Below are 18530 nucleotides of genomic sequence, written 5' to 3' on the forward strand. Positions count from 1 at the left end.
GAAGGATGCTATAGCTGCAGGACTCCTGCATTGAGAGAGCCCTTCTGGGAACTATGTATCAGTCAGTCTGAGTTCCAGATGAAGAGTGTGTTATTGGCAATCTAGTTCTCAGTCCTCCATCTAAATCTAGTTCTCAGTCCTCCATCCAACATTCCCAGAATGCTAAGGTTGTTTGAACACCAACACTTTTGGGGAAAGTTCCAGGAATCAGTTAATGCTAGCCACCAGGCTTGGGCAGAAGGAGTAATGGCAGTTTTGTTGTGAAGCAAAGGTGTTGAATCTTAGGACTGCAAGTGGAGCTTAGCCTCTGGGCTTATGGGCCCCAATTCTGGCCCTCCAGATCCCCTGTATGGCCACAACTCCTCCCCAGGCCTCATCCCTTTCCCAGAACCACTAATTATGTCATGGTTTCCCATCTTTTGTGAGTTTCCCCCTCATTGTAAAATGTTGAAATTCCTCTCCTAACAACAGTAAGAATTTGAAGCTAAAATATGCTGATAGTTTTGGTCCCATTCCTTTGATTCATCACTGGAAAGTGATCCATAAATGCATCTTCAAAATTGTATTTCTCCCTCAGGCTGAAACAGGACTCTGGCTGCAAAAAGAAGCAAAAGCTTCCAACACCTTTCTTTATTGGTTGGACTGTTGGAGCAGCAAGGAAGGATACCCGGGCTTCATGTTATGCCCAAATGCAGTCAATGACAGGTGCTTCAAGAGATGATCCCATAAAATGATGAAGATGATGATAAGCTGCATTGTACTTGCTCTGGGACCAAGTCTTTTACTGAAATTACATGCTAGGGCTCAGATCTTGCTGAATGAAAGCTTCCACATTGCAACACTTCTTTCAAACTCTTCACTAGAGAGGATGTGTGGCAATGGTTATTGGTTCATAGGCGATTCCGCAGTGGAAAATTGCACTGGGGAAAAAAGAGAAGTACTTCTCAGAAACTGCCCTTTGAGTGTCAAAAGCACAGCTAAGCACCTCTTGTCCACTAACTCTCAGTCTGCTGCAGTGATTGGATGAGAAGAGCTAGTGCTAATAACCTTGAGAAGCTTAATGCGAATTACCTCAATCAGGATGAATGATGAGCGCTACGGGGGGAAGCTTCATGAAAATGATGACCACAGCCTCCTTGTCAGAGCAGAAGTGGTCACAGGATGTCCAAATCCAGACTGACCACATTTTATTTCCATCCTCGGGTTTCTCACTTCAACTGATAAACAGACTAGTTCCTTCTCGACTTCTCACTGGGACTCCAACATCTTAGCATTTTAAAAACTGCTGGAGGTGGTTCTTCATTGCTCTCAAAATATAAGCAGACATTATCTGTACTGAATTTTGGTTCTCTAAATTTTCAGCAGTTCAAAGTGAACTAGGGAAAGATGGCTGTGATGGTTATGTGCTGGTTAGTGTCCAGGACGTCAGCAACTTACCTCCCTTTCTCTTACCTTTGCAGCAATTTAGCCATTTTAAAAAAAAGAATGCAAGGAAAATGTGTGAAGTTGAATGAATGCCTGAAGGAACATACCAGAAACATGAATTAAAACCATAACCTCAAGCTCATGTAATTTTAAAGAAATAGATAGCAATTTTAGCTCACAGATGCATATTTTTTTTTACAGCAGAGTAAACTCAGGACCCCAAATCTGGATTGGTACCCTAATTTGGGGGTAGGGGTCTAAAACCTTCCTCCCTGTCATGCACTGAAACAAATGGCAGTGCAGCAAGACCCCTGCATTCACTGGTTCAGTCACCATGGTTTCACTTAACCGTGGTTGACCTCAGTCTGCAACAGAAGTTGTAAAGTGCCAGGGAGAAGCTGTAAAGTGCTTCCTTTAAGTGAAAAACATCTTGATTTAATAGGGAAAGAAAAAAAAGGAAGTTTAGTTTGCTAGGATGTATGGTAAGAACGAATCTTCTACCTGTGAAAAAGAAATATGTGGCAGGAGCTTGTATGTGTGGGGAGAGGTTCCAGGCTCCCAGCGGATGCCTGAAATGGCAGATAATTGCAAACGCGACATGTACGCTATACCGTACATGTACATTTCTTTTTTCACACTGTCACGCTAAAGATTCTTAGAGAATAGGTGTGGGAACAGCTATGCATTCTTCACAATGCACTTATGCACAGTGGCACGATGACCCCAAACACTGGGGGCGAGGGGCAGTGGAACACTCTGTATCTGTTGGCAAGAGAGTGATGCTCTCCATGGAACTTGGCTAACCATTCGGGATTAATTTTTGTCCAAGGCTGCTGCTACTGGAAGGACTGATTTAATCCTTGGTTTGAAAAAGGAGCAAATATTTTCTCTTCTTCTTGTGGACATCCTTTCTGTTTTGTTTTCAGTATTCTACTTTTCCTTTGACGTCTATTGCTGTTTCTTACATGTACCAGCTAAACAAATGCAGCCACTTCAGCCTTAAGTGCCTTTTCCATATGGTCAGTTGGCTTTTGGAAAAAAATAACACAATCCTCTAAGTCTCAAATGAACGTGGGGAGCCTCAAATGAGGATCTGTTCCAAGATCCACATCATACCAGCCTGCTCTGAATTTGCTGTACAACACAAAGCCTTTGCAAAATACCCTAATAAAACATGAAGCAGCTTGGCAGGCCCATTTAATTTGCATTACTGGAACAACACTGTCATTCTGATACACTTGTACTTTGTAACCCCATTGAAACTTAGATCCAGGTTAGAAGGATATTTTGCCATTGACTCACAAGTCTGCAGCATCAAATTGTAAGCAGAATCTCATAAGGCAGGCAAGACTGCGATTGGAGAGAAAGCTTAGGAAGTAATCTGACATTAGCCATATTCATGTTGGCCAAAGCTGAGCAGGTTCAGACTATTTCCCTCCTGTGAGGGAAAAGTCACTTTTGTATGCCCCCTTTCCTCTTCCTCCAGCTTTTATCTGCCATATGAATCTTACGTTGCAGAACAGCAGCTGAATGACTTCCTTAGGCTTATTCAAACTGCAGTAGCTGTTTCATCCCCCATACAAGTGAATGGAGACTTTATAAGGGCCAACGTAGAAATGAACGTGTTATTGGGCTCAAGTCTGAATAACCTCTCATAGTTCTCCCCCAGCTCTCAGATTGACAGTGAAAAGGGACCATTGGCATCACAAAATGGTTAGCGTGAACCTCCTCCTCCATTTATTCTCACAACAACCCTGCAAAGTAGCGCTTCCTTTCCGGCTTTGTTGTTGCATAACTGTTAGGTGGCACTGTAGTATAAGGGAATAGTACAAGTATGCAAGTGAAAAAGATGGATTTTGTTGCTTTCTGCTGCTTTTACAATTAATGCTGTATTTTCTCTGCTTAAAAAAAATATTCGCCAAAAATGCTAGTTAAACACAGAGATGAAATTGGTAGGTCAACATATTTTCTAAACAACCGTTCAACATTCATGAACAATGGTGACTGCATTATAAATGTCCTGTGCAGTAAAGCCAAAATGGCAAAAACAAAAAAACCCAAAGTGCTTAATATTTATTTTGGACTGGGCTGGAAGTGTAAAGTGTTTAATTAGGGGATAATATCTTATTGCTAAAATGGCAGTAAGAGGAAAGGGGTTTATTTTTAAAAGATGTTGTTGTGCAACAGGACTTTTATTCACTTAATATCTGATCACCCTTACAAAACTGTAGCCAGAAGAGGCATTTTAGCAGTATTATTGTTTACTGATTTATAACATTGTTTAATGCCCACCACAAAGACCACAGTGAAGGTGTTTTGAGCTGTGATAGGTTCACTTGCCTTTTACGTAATGGCCCAAGTTCAAACCACTTCTTTGAAAAAGACAGAAGGGGTGCACTTAAAGGCATCTGTACCTGAAAAAAAGGGCACCATACTTGCAATAGTCTCAAAAAAGTGAGACTTGCTCTGGTAAAAGAAAAATAAATTAATAAAGGGAAAAGCTGGGGGACTATGGATTGCAGAAGCTGTGCTGACCCCATGCAAAAAAGCAGTCGGGGACCAGGTGTTTTTGTTTTTCACAAAAGCAGAATTCTGCACTGTATATCACAGGGTCCCCCCACTCCCCACAACCCCCAGCCATGTCTTCATTGCACTGAATTGCAGTGTGCGTGGGCTCACCCGCCCACAAGGTTATGTTCTCAAGTCTGGCAAAGAAAACCAAACAGCTGAAGCTCTGTGAGATTTTTTCCCTTGTTATTTCGGAAGAAATTGGTCACAGATTATGCAATGAAACCATGCAATCGCTCCAAAGTGGAGAGCTGGTGGGAACTCAGAATGAGTCTGGCAACGTCTGGGAGGGAATTACTGCATTTGTTTTTATGTGAGTGCTATGCACGTGGTTTATGTATATGTCTGTGGAAAGTTTAAGTCAGAAAGATAGAAAAACACTTGCTGTGTTTCCGCCACCTCAAACAAAAGAAATCTGGAGTGAAGAGCCTGATTTTTATGGATTTTCTTTCTGCTCTGCTTAATGTTGAGTTAGTGTGAACATGGGAACATATTCTTCAGTGCTTTAAAATCCCTTCTGAATAGCAATTTTTAATGTGTCTTCTGGAATTTTCAAACCCAAACCCTAAAATCAGGTACTTTGCCAGTAAAAACATCCCTAAATCCATTCTTTCATCACCCTCCAAGGGCTTACATAAGCACACCTGGTTCATTATGTGTACCAAGCACACATATTGCATCTCTGCATTTAAACCTCATCTGCTTTATGATTTCAACAGCTCAGCACAGCTTGGCTTATTCTGTTCTTATGTAATCCTTCATATATGCTACTCCAGAGTCCAAGTAAAAACCTTTAATGAAAATCCGCACAGTTCTCCATCTGTCCTTTCTTGATTTTACCAAGAACATCTTTGCTATCAGCAGGTCCTCTGCCTGTTTGACTTGGTGGACACATTTGGAATGTTGAGAAAGCATTTTGGGTGCTCTCACAAAATGGCTGCCATGGGGGGCACTGTCAGTCACAAAATATTTTGGAATGCAAATCAGCGAGTCTGCAAGAAAAACAAAGTTTTGCTTCCAGGAACTGAAATACAAGGCAGAGAAAGCTTCTGAACTTCAAAATGCAAACCACTCTTCTCAAACAAAATGCAGCTGGCCCAGTTGGTGAAGTACTTCACTTTTGATTATGTGGTCCTGGCATTCTGTTCATAGACAGAATCTGTAGAGGACAAGATCTGAGGCAGAGGTCCTTCTTCAGAAGCCCTTCTGGAAGGAGATTAGGAGGGTGACTACCAGAAGAAGGCCCTTCTCTGTGGTGGTGCCCCATCTATGGTATAGGCTCCCCAGAGAGGTTCACCTGGCACCCACACTCTATTCCTTTCAGTGTCAGGCTAAACCCTGTTTATTTTCCCATTATTTTAATGTTTGATTAGGTGTTAATGTGGGTTTTATTTTATTGGCATTATTTGGATACTGTGCTTCATTTCATTTTATGCTGCTTTTACAGTAAGACTGTCCCGAGACACGAGTAGTTGGACGGTACATAAAAGCCTTAAATAAAACAAACAAACAAATAAATCATTGTAACAGAGAGAGCCTCTTCAATAAGTTCAACTTCCTTTTGGCCCACCATACGGCTGTGTCAAAAGGGCATGTGGAAGTGCCCTAGGCATCTTTGGCACATAACAAGAACAAAAATCCATGCTCTTCAGTACCATTACAGTACAGCAATAGGACATGCCACAAACGGGTATTACAGCCTGTTTCTGTTTAACTGAATGTCAATCTTTGGCCAGTTGTTGTCATCATATCATCACACAGTATAGTATTACAGTAGTGCTTCAGACTTCATGGGTGCATGCCGTGTTAGAAATAAGCTGATAAACTCCGTTCCACCAGAAAGCAGGCTTAGGCAGCTTTCCCCTGTGTGGCGCAGATAGGGATTTCCTCCAGATTTGTTGGAATTCAACCTCCAGCATTCCCAGCCAGCACAGATAGTTGCCGAGGATGATGAGGGTTGTATTCCATTGCATCTGAAACATGGGGTTGGGAAAACATGTCTAGAGCAAGGATTTTAATTTATTTCTCTATTCCACCCATCCATCCATCCATTTTTTGTCCTCAGAGATCAAGGCAACACACATTTTATCCTTACAATGATCCGCGCAGTGGATAACGATGAATGCGATGATTATGCAGTGATCCCACAATTCCATGCTGGGAAAGTGGTCACCTTCAGACAAGAAAAGGAGGCTGAGAAGGGATGAGCAGCAGCACAAAAATCTGTTGTCTTACATCAAATCCACATCCAGGGTTTCTTCCGGCTACCCAAGGGCAATTCATTTTGCTGCCTCAGATAAAGCACAAGATGGCAACCCCTTTCCGTGTACAGAAGATGATTCGACCGGCAGCTGAATCTTACTTAGACAGTGGCACGAATGCAGCGCCTCCCTGAAGGTTGTAGGTTAGTTTGAAGGGTGCAACACAAGCTTTCTCCTACAGCATCTCTCCCCACAGCACATTCTGTGGAAGAGCACTAGCTAGCACCGTGACTGGCTTATGGTCATACCATCCATGTCTCTTAGCAGGTTCTCTGCCACCTGTCTCCTTCACCTGGTACATCTTCCCCCGCAGAAACATTGACTTAGGGAAAGATTCCATGACCCCTAGACATCATCTGGACTTCCAGCTCTGCAGCAGGGATACTGCTTTGACTTTGGCATTGCAGATGAGCTCTTCTACCCTGCACCACCTTGCAGCTCTCAAGAAAGCGACCGTGTTCTTTGAGGTCAGGAAACCACTGGTTGGGAGACCTGCTGTTCCTTGAAGATGACCCATTCCATTTGCTCCCCACCCCTGGAGATCTTGCCCTAAAGGCTGGGCCTGCTGTTTGGGAGGGAGAGGGATGCCTGAATTTGTTCAAGTGGCTCAATTTTTAAAAATGTTTGTTCAAATGTTAAATTGAAATGTTACGCTTTTTACGTACATATTTTAGTGTATTGTGCACATTGTTGCCAACCACCCAGAAAGCTTGGTGGAGAAATGAAATCAATGAAAAGGAAGCAACCTTGGAGAGGGCTTAAAGGAGGCTGGGAGGGGAGGAACTGGGGTGGTCAGGGCACAGGATACCCTAATGTTGCTCCAGCATTTTCCCCTTTCTTTCCCAAGCACTGGAGGCTCACGGGCATCCTGATTCTGGACTGGTTTGTATTGCTACCCACCTTCTACATGTGATGGATGATGGAAGCAAGACCAAGTGAACATCACAGGTACCGCATCAAGGCACCTGATCTGCACATCACTCCAACATGGACTTTTGTTATTGATAATAGGACAGGATGTCATCTCAAGGTCTTACAGGCTTCATTGTTTTCCCAAGCAAGAGATCAGATCTGACCATGAACACCTGGACTTCAGTACTTACCAGTTTCCTTCCGAGAGGAAGCTGTGCACAGTGGTAACCCTTCAGCAGCTGCAAGTGGAACAAACAGTTCATAATTAGGTTGTCACTGCTGACAGATGGCAAAGAACCAAATGCAGTGATTGTCAGGATGCCCAGAACTTGGGAGCAGATCATATATATATATATGTGAATGACAAGGATAAACAAGTCATTTATTAGGACATTTCAGGAGATTTTAGCTGTTTGCTAAATGACCTTTTTAAAATGGCCTTTAAGTATCAAATTTTATTTACATTTTCTGCAGATGGTGTTATATTGGCCTTCAGAATTAAGGATCTGTTGTCAGGCCAATCCATAAAAAACACTTTAAGAGGTCTCTGTCAAATTTACCCGGTATCCATCAATGTGAATTACAGGGGTTTTTTGATGCTACTTCATATAGGTGCACTGGGAAGTCACTGAATTAATCAACTTGTTTCTGAGGCTGCAATCTTATGAGAATTTCGAATGATATTCCATTGGAATCAATAAGATATAGTTTAGTGCCTAAGTAAGATTTGGAGTATTGTGTTCAAGTTGTGGACTGTATCATTTGGGCTAGTGTTTTCCCATTAAACCCTTTTAATTTATATCCCACTTTCTGTCCCAAAAAGGCACTTGAGATGGCAAGACAACCCTGCTCTTCAGCTTAGGACTTGTGGTTTCAGTTTGAGGTTTTATTTTTAAGGAAAGGATAAAGAGAAATAAAACAAGAGATGGAAAATAGCAATGTAGGATGTGGGAGGTGGGGTTGGAGAGTAGGAGAAGAGAAATGTTGAGCCAAAAAAGTGCTACTGTGTTATGGTGGACAGGCCTGTCTGAAAAGTCCGAAGGCTACTGCATTAATTCAGAGATCAAAACAAGCAAACACCTGCTCACCACCAGTTTAAGAGATTGTGTCTGTCCAAACTCCAAGAAGCCAGAAAATAGGATTCTAAGGCTGATGCTTTAGCAAACATGCCCTGTGATCAAAGAGCAGGATTGTGCAATGGCCCTAAGTGTGCTTGCCGACGTGTCTCCCATGCACTCACACTTTTCCACGGCCTTTTGGGACAAATCCAGAGAGGAAGGCTGCAGTGCCTGGGAATAGCAAGGATGGTCTGTGCCAATTGCGTCCTGTATCGTCTGATGAAAGGTGGGAGCCTTACTGGAGCTTCAGGGGTGACCCAGAGCCGATCAACAGGGACGCTCCAGTCTGGACTGTATCCAGAGTGGGGGGCAACTGTGGGGCTCACCCTGATCCGTGGCAGTCAGTGAGGCCTGGTGGGGCATGTGCAGGAAAGGAATTCCCACCAGGTGAAAGGAGGCAGTGATGGAGGCTCGCCTGTGCCTGGTCCTCATCCTAAGCAGCAACATCCTGTCCTTCTCTCTGTGCCTAGTAAAAGCCAGAGTTTCTCCCTGCTTCCCCTTTGAGGTTCTGGAAGCCAGATACACTTTCTGTAACCGCTTGTTGTTATGTGATTTCCAAGATTGTCCCATGTTAAAAGAGGCGAACATTGAATTTGTGCTTTGAAATAGTATTTTACCAGCTACAAGAATAGGCAACCCTCCATATTTTAAGTAGCTCATCACCTTTTCCGAAACAGTGCAGAAAAAGGGTCATCCATCATTTTCTCAAAGGCACTTTGAAGGGATTGAGGGATTTTGCTTTTAAACTTGTCCCCCCACTTTTCCTGTCATTTGCAGGGAATGTACAGCCATCACTTCTTTCTGGCATGTGTGCATTCCAGGGGCATGGGTGAAATCCTGATTTTTTTAATGGTTACAATACTGCTCCCTCTCCAATTATCACCATTGAAATAGTGCAGCTGGGATGCTTTCTTCTCATGGATTGGGAACAAGAGAGGAAAGGTGAAAATGAAGAGGAACAAGAAGGGAGGTGGGCTTTTACAGGGAAGAAAAAGGATGTCTTGGTAAGGAAACTGAAAAGAGCCATTCCCCACCCCATTTGGGCTGCAGAAGCCTCCTCCCTTTGCACCCTTTATTGTGTATTTTATTCAATGTTGTGAGCCGCCCCGAGGCTTTGGCAAGGGGCGGCATAGAAATGTTTTAATAAATAAAAAAAATAAGAAACACCCAACATCTGTCTACAGCTGCATTAGGGTAGTTGTGATAGTGGTGAAATAAGGAACCCTTGAGAACTGTGTCCGGAGGTTCATTTAGATTGGCCACTGCCAAGCTATGATCTGCCATCCTGGCAATGTGCAAGCTGGACTTTTTTTGCCAGTCTACCCTTTGGATAGAAATGTCCACTTCCATGGAGCAAGGAATATTTTTAAGCGGTGACAGATGGCGATGGGGTGCTACTGCTAAACAGGCCTGAATGTTGGGCACTGTGGGGCAGCGTTGCTAGGCTACCGCCTTCCTTGTGCCAGGGCTCCACTATCAGAATTAATGGTAGTTATGGGAGCAGCAATGTTTTGCAGATACATTGGTTAGTTTTGATTAATAGCACTGTCTGAAACTGGGCTTGTTTACCTTCTTGTTATTATCCATCATGTCTGTATTTTCCACGGCAAGAGCTTTCGATATTTAGGGTTGAAGCAATCAAGCGTTGCCAGCAAACGGAGAAGCCCCATCGGAACTGCCAGCCGATGCTAGACTTGCGTTTCATTTTGCCCTGGGGTGTTTATGGAGACCACCCTTCCCCAGCTTGGTGCCCGCTAGTTCTCAGAATTCCTAACACTGGCCATGCTGGGGCTGAAGGGTGTTGTACCCCTACCCCAGGTGTTTTGGACTAGCAGGGTGGGAAACACTGCTGCAGTCGCCATCTGCCACCCCTCATGACCCAATCCGAACTGCCTGTTCTTCCTGCAAGCAAAGGGAAAAGCCAGTGCGCAGTCCCACTCGTGTATGACCACTAGCTTGCATTTGCAAATGTGTCTTCCTCTTAATACACTTCTGGATCTGCAAGCATGCTCTTGGCATTGCATGGGAACGCTTCCCTAGGATTGCCAGCCTTGTGCCTGGCAATTAGCAAAATGTCCATCATGTTAAGGCAGCCTGCTGAACAGGTTGCTTCTTCTAGCCACCCCTTTATCCCTTTCTTCCACTTGCAGCTGAAAGGGTGGGTAAGGGAATCCTTTGGAATACTAGTGGTGCTCTTAACATATGGATTGTCCTTTCATCTACCCAAAGCAGCATGTTTTTTTCCCAGGGAAGCACATGACGCAGAATATGCTCATCATGCGTTGTAAGAATTACTGTTAAGACTGTTGCAGCAAACGCATGACTACACTGAGAGAACTTCTGCTTTTGTGGTCTTTCAAAACACTCAACGCAATAGTCCACTTCTTCCCTTCATTTTGCCCAGCAATAAACGGAAGAACAAGGTGTTCTATTAAAATAAAAATAATTTATTGAAACTGATCTGCTTCTCAAAAAGACAACTTCACTGAAGTTTGTCCTCAAGTCAGTATTTCAGCATGGGCAGGAGTGTACAACACAACCTAAGTTTTTTAATATATATATATTTACACACAAGAATGCACCCACGCCCACACACACAATATACAGCCGTCATTTGATGTTTAGGCCAAGTTCTTCTTGACTCAGGCAGGATTTGACCCCAACTAGTTAGCGGGCCAGCATGCTCTGCTCTTAAGTCAGCTAATCCCCTTTCCTTCTCTGCATGATGCAGCAGCGTCGTAACTTCTACCAGTCCAGGGAAGTCTGCTCCAGTCTGCACACAGAAACACGATTTGCAGAGAACAGAACCTGCGTAAGAATGCTTAGAAAGCAGGAACGATTATTATATGCTACCAGTTGTTTAGGAAAACTAGAGCCGGCCAATTGCTCAAAGCCTCTCAAGTGCCAGGAGGGGTCAGTTTGTGTAGAACAACCCCAGAAATAGTTTACATCTGGCAGAGGATGCTGATCCTATTTGACTTAATGTCAGCACATCCAGGTTAACCTATGGAGTTGGACAACCCGCAGCAGCTTGGGAATGTGTAAGGCATTCTTTCCTGATGCATCGTTTTTCCTATGGAAAGTGAACTTTCCCCAGCAATTTTGCTCGCTTTTCCTTCTCAATATCACAGCTTGCCAGATACCAGAGTGTCAGAGTCAATATGCTCATCCACTGAAAAATTAAAAGTGTATTTGGGCAAATCTCCCCTGTTTAGTTTATGGAGTCCGCCAAGCCTTGCAAAGACACGGTCTTCCTCCTCCATGAGTGAAAAGGTTCCTTGGTTTCTCTTTTCTGTTCCACTTCGGAGTTCAGGTCCCCTGAGGCTCCCTTCTAATGGGCGACTTTTTACACAGCTCTTGGTAGAATTCTGACTCCAGGAACCGTGGGTAAGAATTGTTCTCCATCAGACTGTAGACTCTCTTCTGGGCTGCATTAAAGCACGTATGTGTAGCTTCTTGGAGGTTCTGAGCAATTGTGTTCTTGGTTTGAAAGTCTATGTTGATCTGAAATAAGCAGAAGGAAGTGTAAGCAGATGTGTTCCATTAGCTATTCTGGATCAAAGCAGGAATTAATTTAGTACTGTCCCCAATAGACACTGGCAACCTGCCCTAGGACGGACCCAACAATCTGTATGGTTTACCCAAGAACTTAGTAAGCAAAGGTAGACCGTCTCAGAATATGGAGGCTGCATTTTGTTGAGAGGCCAAGAGTGACTAACGGATCTTCTCCATACATTTGCCTAATTTGGTTCCTCCAGATATTTTAAACTGTAAGACTATGGTCTTGCCATCTGACCATTGGCCATGCTGGCTGAAGTTGGCGAAAATTTAAGTTCAAACACTCTGGAGGGTACCAGGGTAAGGAAGTGTTCTTTTAGGAACTCTTCCAAGATCTCAGTTTTAAAAACTGAGCAGATTTCCATGCAAACTGACAATCTATGTAGGTTTTTAACTGAGTTATTCTGGAGTGGGAATTTAGGGATATCTGCTCACAAATTAAGAATTCATATGGGTTTTCCATTCTGATATGCTTTCCAAGTGAACTGAACCCTAGGAAACACTTTCAATGGAATCAACCCTTGCAAAAACTATTCCTTATTCACACAAGCAGAAATCATGGAATGGACAGCCCATTTCAAAAGGGGTTTTTTTTTGCTTACCTCTTTAGGAGCTTCCTTTTCAATAAAGTCACTATAGATCTTCTTTGCCTTGGCAGTCAGTTTTTGCGGGGACTTGATTTTCTTGAAATCCTCACAAGCCAGCCAGAAGTCAATGTTCTCTTCACAAAACTCAGATTTCAGGAATGCCCTGAAAGCCGATAGTCCATCTGCAAAGGAAGGTGAAAAAGATGGATTAGCTCAAAGAATCCCAGGAATGTTGTATATACATGTATGCACTTCCCTACCCTCCCATGTCCTAGTCTTGTTCTGTATCTTCCCTGGATTGTTTAAATGAAATGTACCAAAACAGCAACTTGCCAATTTCTATTACGTTTAAGCATTAAAATTTGTAACATTTTTAAGGAATAAATCAGCTTGTGTTCTTTTTCCAACATGACTTAAAATGAAAAAGTGGTAGGGAGTTTTGCACAACTTCTACTCTGTGGTTTGATGTTATATTAACCTTTGGACCAGAGTGTGTGTTTATGGAAGAGCTATAAACTCCTGGAAGGCAGCGGCAATGGAAACCTTGAGTCAAAGTTCACCCTGCAGAAAATGTGATAGAGATTTCTCTTCAGTTCCTTAGATAAGCAAGAGCATGACCACTTTTGCATAGGCAAAGTGTGTGCCCATAAAATCTACTTTTCACAAGGGGAAGAGAAGAAGAATCTATTTTATAAATACAAGTGTACACTGGTACAATGCATGCTTCTCTTACTTGAGGCAACCCATTTATCATGATCTGTACCATATCCATAACCAGTGTCCGCTTAAATTGATGCCTGAGTTTCCCAAAGATCAAAAGACCTTTGAGTGAGACTAGGAGTGAACTCCTGGCAGCTTAAGACATTTCACATGTGGTAGAAGTTTTCTAAGTCAGGGTTGTGAAAATCCTACCTTTTTTCTAAAGTTTCTAGTCCTTTCAAGGTGAAAGAGCTACATCAGAGTTTGTCAGAGTAATGGGAAAAAAGACTTTCTAAAAAAATGGAACTAAATAAAGTTCAAGGCTGGATGAAGATAGACTGAAAGGCACTAATCAAACTGGAAGAGCAGCTGGTATTCTAAGACCTCCAGACTTTGGGCCTGGAGTCCAGCTGGGTGCAGGTCAAGCTCATCTAAGCTTTTCACAAGGAGCCAGGCTACAAAGCATGTATCAAAAAAGTAGCAAAAGGGCTGGTTGTTTCTTTCCTGTACTGCTAACTTCTGCAAGAAGAGGCTGTGTGAGCACCCACATGCCAGAATCTTACAGCTGTATTCGCTACATCGCTCTAAAGGAATGCAAGGCCAGCTAAAAATGCTGACCAACTACAGGTACTGCAGTACAAAAAGCCTATCACAAGCCAGCCCTGCCTACAGGAAGCACTTTGGAGCTGTACATGACTAAGAAAAGGTTTTCTATGAATTTAGGCTCCTAGGCAGCCTGAAATGATGCCCGTTTAAAGCAGGGATGGACAGATGATAAACCTTGATTCTAGGTCTGGTGATCCACAGCACGTGGACCAAGATTTCTGGACTCCCACTAGCAGGAACAGAATGGGCTGGTTTGCACCATCATTGATGGGTTAAGCCATGGTGTGTTGTGGCAGCTGCAGGATGGAATTTGAGTATTTTGTTTTAACCATGGTTCCCAGGTTCACATGACAAGCTGCAGGCAGCTGTTGCATACTGCAACTACAGCATACACAAGCCACAGCCCACCACAGCAGCTGTTTGATCTGCAAACAACATTCAGTTATGGCACCAGGGTTTGTTTTGTGGTGCCACACTTCAGTTGATGGATTTCAGGGTCCTGGTAAAAAAGTAATTTCTGCAAAGGCATGAAGTCTGCCTACTCTTATTATAAAGGTTTCTAGCAAGCCAAAAGCATCTGAAGCCTGATGCACAAAGCACTAGTTTTTTTGTTATCTTATGAAGTATGTTTTCTTATCTCATAGAGCGTTATTTCCTAGGGTAACCCTCAAGAAGGACAAATATGCTATAACCATTTGTTCGCATTTCACTTGCTAAAGCAACTTACATTTGCTAGCCAAAAGTTCATCAAATGCTTCCGACCAGAGCTGGGCTTCCTCAGGAGATGGTCTGTAAAGAAAAACAAAGCTTTAAAAACCTGCACTACTCTTGTGATCTATTTGATGCATTTAACTTAAGAAACAAAGATCCACTATGTAAAAATATGAACTACATACCTGAAGTGTGCCTTTTGATGTGCTTTCTTGTTGGTCTTGGTATTCGTAGAAGAATTCTGCAGGAAATAACTCAGTCTTGATTTCCAATCTTTCATGCTAAGATAAGAGAAGGAAAAAAAAAAGTTCAATGGATTGCAGCCTTTCCTTTTAAAGCACAGAGAAATCAACATCTGCAGTTTCTTCAACATGGACTGGACTTGTGCTTAATTCACAAAATTCCCAAGTCTTAATTTTAGCATATCCTTTCGGTCCAATCCACTTGCAAGGATTGGTTTACACACTACAGTTATACTCAGTTAATCACTTGATGACTGGCATGTGAACTGAGTCCACTGATAAGGAAGCAGTACGAAAGTTCTAGGCTGCTTGCGAGCTTTGGTTTCCAATTCATACATATGTAGGTAATAGAATGAATACACATCTATGAATCAAAAGGGCTATTCAGAACAGCTACTTTAGAAGGATCACTGATAGAACATTTCCATGCAACATTTATTCTACATGTGCTGGCCACACCACCCTTTTCACAAATGCAAGCTCTGCAGGGGCTATATTACAATGATCAGATCTCTGGGGGGGGGGGAGTAGACTTTATACTTAATTTAAATAATTCTTGCTTCCTATCCTATGCAATAGAATTTGCTTCCAAAATACACGCGCAGGATTTGACTGCTTCTCTATTTTTCCCAGTTTCCAAAAATAATTCAACTTGCATGCTACAGGCTGATCCATTATTAGCACAATATTATATGAAGCCTTCCAATTAATGCTCTGCAAAAGGTGGGCATGCAAGCCGCATTTGCTACCTCAAATATACAGAGAGAGTGCTTTGCAGACGCATTTTGTTACATTAGTCCATGGAAGCATTGCCAAACAGCTAGTATATCCTTGCAGCATTTTGCTCTTTTATACAACGAGCATACCCTGCAACGACGAGCTATTTTAACTCCTAAGACAGCACTGGTTTTAAAAGGCTTTGAAGCAAAAAAGGTAAACCAGGAACTTCCAGCAGAAAAACCAATCTCACTACGGTCTGAACTATAACTGAATTGCATGTCCTCTTACACCAGGTAGGATTTTTCTTGAAGCATCTGGGACGTTAATCTCTCTGAACAATTTCAGTTCTGAGTTTTTAGCTAGGACATCAGAAATTACGAAGCACTTTTCCATAAAATAATCACTCCCAAAGCAGCTGGACACGGGTCAGTCAGAAACTCACTTTTATGCCCTAGTGACTTCTACAGCACAACTTTGGGCCACAATTCCAAACAGATCACGACCAATAAGTAAGTCCCTTTCAAGGCAGTATTCACTTCAGAATGCACCGGCACAGGGTCCTACGACAGGGCTTTGGCAGGGGCAGAAAAATGCCCTTCAACCAAGTCGTTTTAAAAAACACGCCACAACATCATAGTGCAAATATCAACCACATCGACACGCTTTAACAAACTTAAGAACACGCTCCGGTTTGCCGGTGCAGTGCTTTGCAAAGCTTCCAAAGCCTGCAGCAGCCTTCTCCAAAATAACCTGTCCACTTCACTCCTCACCTTGCAAACACCCTTCCCCAAAAGCAACAGACGTGCAAAAAGAACCCCCCGCAGCAAGTGCTGCCGCGCCTCCCTTTAACACGCGGCGTATTATTGATTTCAGTGCCATTTGCAAAGAGCTCGTTTTCCGAAGGGAAACCGGCCTTTCCAGTTACCACCCATGAAAAAGTCCTCTTTTCCTTAAAATAACAATGAAAAAAATCCGCACTCACAGGGTTTTTTTCATTTTCCCCTTTTTCTCCTCTTTGCTTTGCCCGTGGCTGGCGCTCCTCTCCATGTGCGTGCCGTCGTGCTGGAGAGCCAGAAAAATTGCACTCTGCATGCTCCTGCCTACACTAGCGTTGCTACCCGGCTGTGTTGGCAGACGCTGCGATGGCCCCTGCGCCTGCCGGCGGCGCCTTTATGCGGGGCGGCGGGCGCGGGAGGGGCGGGCGACGGGCCGCAGCCGCTCGCGGATTGGCCGAGCCGCGGGACCGCGCCGGAGTCGCCTCCCAAAAAGGCGTCCGCGAGCGAGGCGTGCGCGCCGGGCCGGCTCTGACGCAGGCGGCTGGCGCGTCTGCAGCGCCCAGCCTGGTGCAAGCGCGGCTTCCTCCTCCCGCGGGGAGCCTTGTTCCTTCTTTAATCGTAAACCATTTCGGGTTCGGATTTTGTAAATAGTGTGTTTTTTGTTTTTGGAGACAGGCCAAAAATAGACATCACGACGAGTGGTTTGCAATTTGGGGACACGTTTTCCAAGGGCTTTTTTAAAAAAAATATTTCGGGTACTTTTTATTTTTGCAGCTTAGGCTAAGAGCGAGAGCCATATTTGGTGCTGATTGTATCTTATGGTAGAACTTCTGCAGATGTGAGCTGGGGTGGGTTGCATCGGTGCAGTCATATATTGGAATTGTGAGGATTCATGGAACACGACGCTTGCATTTCTGGCAAGACTTTCTGGTGCTTGTAGGTTTGCCATAGAATTATCAGCCACAGTGATGGCAGGAAGTATGTTCATTGAACACGGGGGCTTAGAAGCAGCCGTGCATGGGCTAAGGCTAGAATGCCATACACACATAGGAAAAAGACCCGCTTCAAAGCAGACATGCATAGGATCGCATTGTTAATGACGCTTTCTGCTTTTTTTCCCCCCGCAGGCGTGTGTGAAAAGCTTTCCCAGAGAGATCTTTGTATGTGGCTCATATATTGGGCAACCCCGTAGAAATGCGGGGTTTTGCAACCTCGTTTGGATCGCGATTCCAGACAAGGGTGCTTTTTGTGGGTTGGTTTGTGCAACCTGTACTTGTGGTGAGACTGGGTTAATTTGAGGAAAAGGCTGACCTGAGGTGTAGGAAATGATGTATTTCTCTTCCACTTCCATGCACCCTCCCTCCCTCACACACACACACACGCTTTGTGTGCCCCTATTTTCAGTGTGGCAGGATTGCTTCAACTTCTCAAGTACCTACTTCTTTTGAATGGTGCAGAAGTTAAAGGGAAAATGTAAAGCAGAAAACATACTCAGGCTTTTTTTAAAATCCCTTTTGAATTCCCTCTTCAAGTGAGCAGAGTAATGAAGTCTTAATATTTCTTTAGCACTTTGCGTCAATGCTGAAATCATGTTTCCTTTTCACTCATACCTGCACCCATTGTCAAATGCATGGGTAAACTTTGCCACAACCCTGTAAGGCAGACCCATATTGCGCCTCATTGTGACTGAAGATAGATAGTGGCTTGCCTTTGGCTATTCTGTGAGCTCTTGGGTGACTGGGCTGGCACTGGGCACAGCTGGGCACATGAGCAACTCCTCTTTGCTTAACCATAATGCTGGAAATCATTCTACTGGCAAACACAGAATTGGGGTGTTACGTTTTTATTTCCACTGATACTTTTGGGAAAGCATCTGCTCTCCTGTGGATAAAAGGAGAATTCCCTTGTCAGCCTCTTTTACTCGTGAATGCAAATGAAAATCCCCACTATCAACTCAAGAGCAAGTTGATATTATAGTTGTGTAGACTTGCAAGACCTACCATGACAATCGGTATTGAGCAAAGGTCTGAAGCATGACTCAGATGCTGCTCCCTCTGTAAGTCTGATGAGTGGGTTGCTTGCAGACTGCCTTTTCCCAGCCTTGGGTGCCCATTTGTACATCAGAGATTGCAAGTGAGTAGAACCTGCAACAAAATGTTCCATGTGTCCTCCAGCCAGCCAGCCCCTTTTCCAGGGTGTTCCATTCCACCCAACAATACACAATGTTCATAGAATCATAGAATAGTAGAGTTGGAAGGGGCCATGAAGGCCATCGAGTCCAACCCCTGCTGTTGCAGGACACCATGTCACACCCTCCCACTCAGATGGCTGTCCAGTTTCTTTTTCA

The 18530-nt window shown here is 43.6% G+C and overlaps 1 protein-coding gene across 1 annotated transcript; it reads right to left on the reverse strand.

The window, feature by feature from the left end:
- Nucleotides 1–10710: 10710 nt before the first annotated feature.
- On the reverse strand, nucleotides 10711–16545 carry LOC123027917 (regulator of G-protein signaling 2-like). The gene is made up of 5 exons (XM_044439275.1): nucleotides 16390–16545; nucleotides 14631–14726; nucleotides 14462–14523; nucleotides 12445–12611; nucleotides 10711–11788 (listed from the first exon to the last, which is right to left on the reverse strand). Exons 1-5 carry the CDS (start codon nucleotides 16497–16499, stop codon nucleotides 11594–11596), a joined length of 630 nt encoding a protein of 209 aa, XP_044295210.1. The 5' UTR covers nucleotides 16500–16545; the 3' UTR covers nucleotides 10711–11593.
- Nucleotides 16546–18530: the final 1985 nt, after the last annotated feature.

Source organism: Varanus komodoensis, unplaced genomic scaffold (genome assembly GCF_004798865.1).
Source record: "Varanus komodoensis strain SLA01 unplaced genomic scaffold, ASM479886v1 scaffold34_1, whole genome shotgun sequence".
In the NCBI taxonomy this organism is placed as follows: Eukaryota; Metazoa; Chordata; class Lepidosauria; order Squamata; family Varanidae; genus Varanus; species Varanus komodoensis.